Source organism: Centroberyx affinis, unplaced genomic scaffold (assembly GCF_046629955.1).
Source record: "Centroberyx affinis isolate AG114_WGS23_722 - 3 ecotype Tasmania unplaced genomic scaffold, CSIRO-AGI_Caff_v1 ptg006088l_1, whole genome shotgun sequence".
NCBI classification, from domain to species: Eukaryota; Metazoa; Chordata; class Actinopteri; order Beryciformes; family Berycidae; genus Centroberyx; species Centroberyx affinis.
Genome location: NW_027283099.1, coordinates 60,287 through 67,500, shown reverse-complemented (window position 1 = coordinate 67,500; position 7,214 = coordinate 60,287). Strand labels below are relative to the sequence as shown.

Here is a 7,214-nt window from a genome sequence, read left to right as displayed (position 1 = left end):
GTGCAGACCACAGGCCCACACAGACAATTTTACAGTCATGTTAGAGCATGCTTGTGCTAAAAGCATACGCTTTACAGTGTGTACAGTTGAGTGTGAGTGAGTGTGTGTGTGTGTGTGTGTGTGTGTGTGTGTGTGTGTGTGTGTGTGTGTGTGTGTGTGTGTGTGTGTGTGTGTGTGTGTGTGTGTGTGTGTGTGAGAGAGAGAGAGAGAGAGAGAGAGAGAGAGAGAGAGAGAGAGAGAGAGAGAGAGAGAGAGAGAGAGAGAGAGAGAGAGAGAGAGAGAGAGAGGGGTGGGGGTGGGGGTGGGGGTGGGAGGTGGCATTTACGGGAAATGAAACCTTTGGTAAACCCCTCCCACAGCTGTCCATCTCTGTGTCACATCCATCTGTCTACTGCTGGACCTCTCTGTCTTAAACCTCTTCTCTCTTTTCTCCAAGTTTCAGCAGTCAAGGATTTGTAGTACTGCAATCATCAATCCAATCAATTCAGAAAATGCATTTTCTTCCAAATTGAAAAACTGTAAATCTTCTGCCATAAATGGATAAAAGATCTTTGATGAAATCCCATGAGTATGAAGGTTTTACCATTATTATGAGAAATGTACTTTCAAAGTACAGTTTGAATTGAGTGAGTGGAAAGTGATCCAAACCCTAATTGTAATATTTTTATATATATTATATAATATATTATGTAAGGAGAGAGATGACAAGGCCACTCATCCAAAAACTTACCACAACAATGTGTGTCCATAAACCGCTATGTGTCCTGTCATAGTGTCCTTGAACAAGAGACTGAACCCCCTATGTGTGTCTTCCCTTTCTAAGTTGTTCTAGAGAAGCGCATCAGCTGAGAGCACAAAATGTAACACATACTACTTAATTGCCTTGCTACTGTATTGATTGATTGCGCAAATGCAACTACTGGCAACAGATCAAACTTATAATTTTGCAGTGCAATCAAGTGGGAACTATATATTTAACACAGTGAATAACAAGAACGAACGGAACGTGGAGTAGAGTGGATTTTTGGTCCGGGAGACTTCATTTGGCTACACTTCTGAGTGTGGAGGAGTTGAACTGAGTGGGAAATCTCAATAACCTGCACTGGAGGCCATTTTAACCTGGCCCAGAAGATTCTGCAGTACAAAGCCTTTTACACTCCACTGCTTTTACTGCAGTGTCCTGTATTACACACCCATCCCTCTATCCCTCTGTCTTTCTTTCTCTCCACTCCCCCCCCCCCCCCCCCAAGCCTTAAACTGCAACTGAGCTGATCCTTATCCACGGCCTCTCAAGCCGATACTTCAGGCTAGAGTGAGAAAGTCAGGCTAAGTTATAAGGGGAGATAAAGCCAGGGAGCACATGCACAAACGCAAACACACACACGCACGCACATGCATACATGCACTCACATACACACACCAGCTGACAATCGCAAATTCAAAAACGCATGCATGTGTGAACACACAAACGTCGCATGAATATTAACTAGTCTTTTGCCGGAGCGATACAGAAGCTGGCTTTGTTGTTTCTTGGGTGTTTCCCAAAGTCTGTCTTTAGATTTGTGTTGAATTACAGTAGATGTGTGTTCATGCTTTATCCTCTGCAGGGTAAGATAATGAGCCCTATGTGTGTGAGAGAGAGACTTTGTATGAGAAAGAGAGTGAAAGACAGAGTGAGAGAGTAAGAGTGTGTTTGTCTTTCAACCCTTGAAGGATAATATGGAGTTACATAGCAGCTGAGACAGAAGTACAGACCTGCACAGCAGACCTCCGCTATTAGACCACACACCATTATTTAATTAGCACAACTGTGAGGACGTGCTCGAGGAAGAGGGGGAGAGAAGAAGGAAGAGGAGAAAGAAGCAGGAAAGAGTATAAGAAAGGGAGTCGGGGGGGGAGAGTGGAGGAAGAGCAGAGGAAATGTGAAAAACAGCATAAAGCAATCCAGAAGGCGAGGACAGGAGGAGTAGAGGAGATCTGATTCCAAGGGGAGGGAAGAAAAGGAAGAAGGAAAAAAAAAGGAAGACAGGGATGAACAATTTGTGACTAATCTGAACCTGGAAGGAAACTCGCTCCACGTTCTCTGGACTTGGTTTAATCTTAAAGCCATGATTCTGTAAAAAAAAAAATCTGTTGCTTTTCTTTTGGTTCCGAGATTACGCACCTTGTGAAAAGCTAGTGAAAGCCTGTGTTTGTACTTGCAGAAAAGCCATAAGCAGGGAGTACAACCCAGTGAGCGTTTTATTGTCTCTGTGTCAGTGACAAGGAGGCAGCTGGAGTAGCATTGTGCAATGCCGTAAACACACAGCACTGGCCCATGGGAAATCGATGCGGTGCCATGGAGCATGGTATTGCCTTGCTGTACTCTCTCTCCCTCTAGCCTCTGCACCCACTGCGCTCTCCCCTCGCTACGCTGCACTCTCCTTTCATCCCACCCCCCTCTCTCCCAGGATAACCTGGTTTACCTGACAGTCCCGCCCATTATCCCATTCCTTTTTATTATCACGCGCAACAGATTCAGTCTGACCATAGATCCTATTTCTCCCAACAAAGAAAGGCCTTTAGTGGCTAAAAGAGCATCCAGCCAAAGTGAATCTCTGGCAGGACGCTTCTAATGGAGGCCTGGGTTTGTACTGTTGGGGGTGAAAAATGACACCGTCTCATAGCTGCCTGTTCCTCTAATAATGGCCATTAACACTGGAGGGGAGGGGAGATAGGTGAGCTCCATCACACAGCTGCACACACACACACACACACACACACACACGCACAAACATGTGAACACACCTACGCGTTTAATGCACACACGCAAATGCACATCCACACACGCACATGCACTTTTGTGCAGTAACACATACGCGGATGAAACTGGAGAGGTGAGGGAGCGACTGAGGGGAAAAAGTTGGAGAGAGTAAGAAAAAGTGTGTGTCTCTGAGTGTGTGTGTGTGTGTGTGTGTGTGTGGCGTGTGTGTGTGTAAGCTACTCACGTTCCTCCTCTTTGGGGTCCAGCTGTGTGACGCTGATGGAGAGGCGGTCGACACGCTCCTGCAGGGAGTTGACCCGGAAAGAAAAGGAGTGGGCCTCGTTGAACAGCTCTCCGAACAGATCCTCCGCATACTTACCTACACACACACACACACACACACACACACACACACACAGAAGAAAACGTTTTATGCATTGTCTACAGCAGTCTATCAAAAACTACCTACCAACAACCTGCATGTGTTAAAGTGGAACGTGTGGAGTGATTTTATCATTATTAACAGTTCTGTATGCAGCGATAATGAGACAAGATGTTACCTGTCTGAAAATAGATGTTTGGTGTTTATTGTGTCAGAAATGATGTTTCTTGATGTCTCAGCAGACTGTTGACCGATATGCAACTTTTACATTTTTTAAAGTGACATGCCTCTTTAGGAGAACATTTCCACTCTCACATACCGCTTACTTATGCTTCATATATGTCTGAGTTATGAGCTGCCAAACAGCTGCTCTGGGGACCTTGTGGTCACCAACACTCGCTCACGCTCTCTTTGGTTTTGAAAAGCTAGTGTAAAAATGCAACGTCAAACACACACACAAACATGGCAAACTAGAGCGAGGTGCTTTGATTCTGCTGTGTGTCAAGCGTTTGGTTTTCAAGATGAAATTCTGCAATTACTGATATTGAGAGCTGGGAAACAGGCTGTGTCGGTGGTGACAGCAGGTCCCTGGGGCAGCACACATTAGAGGCTGACTGCTCCTGAGCTCTAATGGAGACGTGTGTACTAGAAATGTTTTACCAAAGATAGTTTTGTTCTATCAGAGCTAGGGCAAAAGAAAGACACTGATTAACTCTCAATGGACTTCAAATTCGGACGTTGGGAGAGGGAAACTTTTAGCTTTTACTCTAATTTTCTGTAATGGGAGCACATAAAACAGCAGCAGACAAATTCTGACATGCTCCAGTGTGTATCGCAACTTCTGTCGTGCTAAATGTAGGCAATGATTTCCCTATGCAAAGCATGGAGAGCATTCCGTGCCATGTTAGATGTGCACACATCACCATCCATTTCCCTGTGATTAGGCTTTTCAGCTTCTGTAAATCTGAGACGGTTCTCTGATGTCAAAGATCTCGAATCATAGCCATACTGCGGAACATACATTGTGTTTTATCATCCTTCTTTGCTCACAAATGTGTGTTAGGGCTATGTCCAACTAAAGACATTCTAAATTAAGTAATAGCTAATAAAATATATATTCAGATCTGCTCTGTAAACCTGATAACGTGAATAGCCAAGAATGCAAAATCTGCACATCCTACATAGCCTATACAGTCTTCACTGGACTGTACATGTATAAATCTGTAAACTGCAAACTGTATCTTTATATCTGTCCATAGTCAATATAGCGGGAATTCTTTCTAGCCACTAGGAACTCTGTATTGTCATGATACATGATGTAGGCCTACCTTTAATCTTCAGTATATTTAGTATACTTTCACCTATTTCCAAATCTCTTCTGCTGCAATAACCAAATTTCCCCTCAGGGATCAGGTTCATCAGAATCTTTCTTATTCTTTGCATTTTATTAACTAATTGAAAAGTTCATTTAACAGACAAATCTACAAAATTGCCTCGGAAGCATTATTGTCTCCCTGCAAGCAAACTGACTTTTACATATGAGGTTTATCAATTAATTAGACAAATACATTTTTGTGAATATTCATCTGATGTTGGCAGTGTACTTACAATTTCCAGGAAATAACTCATACAATATATTTGAAAGAGAATTAAAGCCGGCTAAATGACCAAGTAAGCCTTAGTTGACTCAATCCCTAATAACCGAATGGTAAACTAATCGATCAAAAGGGGGAAGACCCAGCGTGTATGTGAGTAAATGGGTTTGAGAGAATATATATGTGTGTGTGTGTGTGTGTGTGTGTGTGTGTGTGTGTGTGTGTGTGTGGTGTGTGTGTGTGTGTGTGTGTGTCTGTGCTACTGACTGAGGCTGCTGAGCTGGCGGATGACGTTGGCCAGGGAGACGTTGGTCACACACTCCAGCTCATTCTTGATGTTCCTGGGCAGCACCGTGTGGCACAGGTGCCTGGGCTCAATGCTGCGCTTCACCAGCGGCATCCTTCTGCTGCGATACCGCTACCTACCAACCTACCACACCAGGAGGGAGAGAGAGAGAGGGAGCAGAGATGGGAGGGGAGAGGGAGGAAAACTTCATTAGTGCACCAAGCCTTGTTACATTGGTGATTTAGCTGCCTACCGCAGCACCAAATCCATTACAAGAGAGAGAGGGGAGAGGAAGGGGAAATAAAGGAGAAAAAGCCTTGTTACATTGATTGCTTTGCTATCACAGTACCAGAATTATCACAACAGAGGGAGAACGAGACAATAGGGTAGCAGAGGGAGAAGAGAGTGGCTGAGGTGGGGGTGAAGGGTAAACAGGGCGTGTGGAGGAGGAATATAGTGTGAGACGCTCTATGTTGATGAACAGCAGAGGATAATAGAGAGACATAGCCTAAAAAGGGAAGAATGTAAGGGAAGAGACGTGTTGTCCTTCCATCTGTTTCACTGAGTCAGCGCTGTCTTGTCCCCTTCATCATGTACAACCTAGCTAATGTACTGTAGCACTCTGTCTGTCTGCCCGTTCAGCCATGCTAATGGCATTAAGGCTGCAGTATTGGACTACTTAGCCCCAATTCACCCCCATCCACACCAATGCCAGAGACAAGGAGGCTTGGCCAAACCGCAGAGGAGAGAGAGCGCAGTGGCTGCAATAATTTACGACCAGAATATGTTTAGAGGAAGCATACTAGGCGCAGACACACATGCTGCATGTAGAATGGAATGAATGACACATGTAGGCCTATGCGGCTCTGTGTTGGCACATGTATGTGTGCATGCATTACACTGATGCATGCATACACACACAAACACACACACACTTACTTGTGCACTTGCTACAACAAGTAAAGAATTGCCTGTTACTCCCTGCTGGGAGCTGAAAAAGCAGCCTGCCACCTGTTCCTTCACCGCTTTGCGCTCTAGAAAAATCATGAATGCTTAAAGGGACAATCTGGTACTTCTAATATCAGCACATCCAAAACTAGCTTTCTAGATATGCTACTTTCCATATGGTACCAATACATCCTGGAAGAGAGAGAGGAATGAAAGAGGGGAGAGCAAGGCAGAGGCCATGACAAGGGTATGCAAGTCAGAAGAGGAGAGAATGAAGAGAGATGATGCATAACATTGCTATTGCGGAAAAACTTCAATTCTGGGAATTTCACAGCTACATTTTCAGGGGGAATTTCACGTTTTTGCTTGAAGTTAAGGTTTACAATGCTGTTTACTAGTTGATCAAGGGAGCCATTCAAGTATATTGTCAAAAATGTATGGTTGTCAGACCCAAACACAGCACGAGAGGAGGGACTATGGAATTACATATGACAACAACATGATGCAAGAGCCATGGACGTTTAAAGAAAATGAGGATGAGAACAGAGTAAAGAGACAGCTAAACACCATCCAGCAGCACGACTCCCTCTGTGACAACACCAGTTAATCATACTAACGACACTTCGTCTCTCTTCCATTACAAATGTTCTCTTTAATTAGAGAGAGCATGTGCAGCGATGTGGAGATCAGGTGCTCAAATGGACTGACTGATTGACTGGGCTCGACGGGGAGAAGTCCTCGTTAAAAAACACACTCCGATTAAACTTTAATTGACGGCTGGCGCTTTTAATATCCCTCCGTATTCTTAGTGATGTTGCCGTCATGGAGGAATAAACATGATTATTGACCGTATCCATAAAAATGTAGGGCAAGGAAGGCTATTCTAGGAAATGGCCCAGCTACGGATAGTTAGGGGGGGGAGAGCGAGGGAGTCCAGTAAAAAGCTTTGTTGAGGTGATTCATCTTAGAATCGTCTTAAATGGGAGCATCCATGCCCATAAAAGGGAAGAAACGAGAACTCGCACTTCTCTAAGCCGTCGTTAAAGTGGTTTGTGTGAGGTGTGCGGGCGATGTTATTGCGACACGAACCCAAACAGAGCGCCAAATCCCTGCCCACCTCTGAAATAACAAGGCACCCTCTCTCCCCTTTAAAGATTAATTTCTCTTTTCCCCTTACAGTCTCTCCATCACTCACTCTCACATACGCACGCACACACACATCCCCTCCTGATTGGAACCACCTGTTGACCCGATGCGTGC

At 44.6% G+C, this 7,214-nt stretch overlaps 1 protein-coding gene across 1 annotated transcript in view; it reads right to left on the bottom strand.

The window, feature by feature from the left end:
* The window catches only part of wasf1 (WASP family member 1), a 59,756-nt gene that overhangs the window by 26,692 nt on the left and 25,850 nt on the right, over positions 1-7,214 (bottom strand). The window contains exons 2-3 of the mRNA XM_071512102.1: positions 4,988-5,150; positions 2,988-3,122 (exon numbers count right to left, since the gene is read on the bottom strand). Coding sequence (XP_071368203.1) covers positions 2,988-3,122; positions 4,988-5,120 — 268 coding nt within the window. The 5' untranslated portion in view covers positions 5,121-5,150. The remainder of the gene's footprint in view (positions 1-2,987; positions 3,123-4,987; positions 5,151-7,214) is intronic.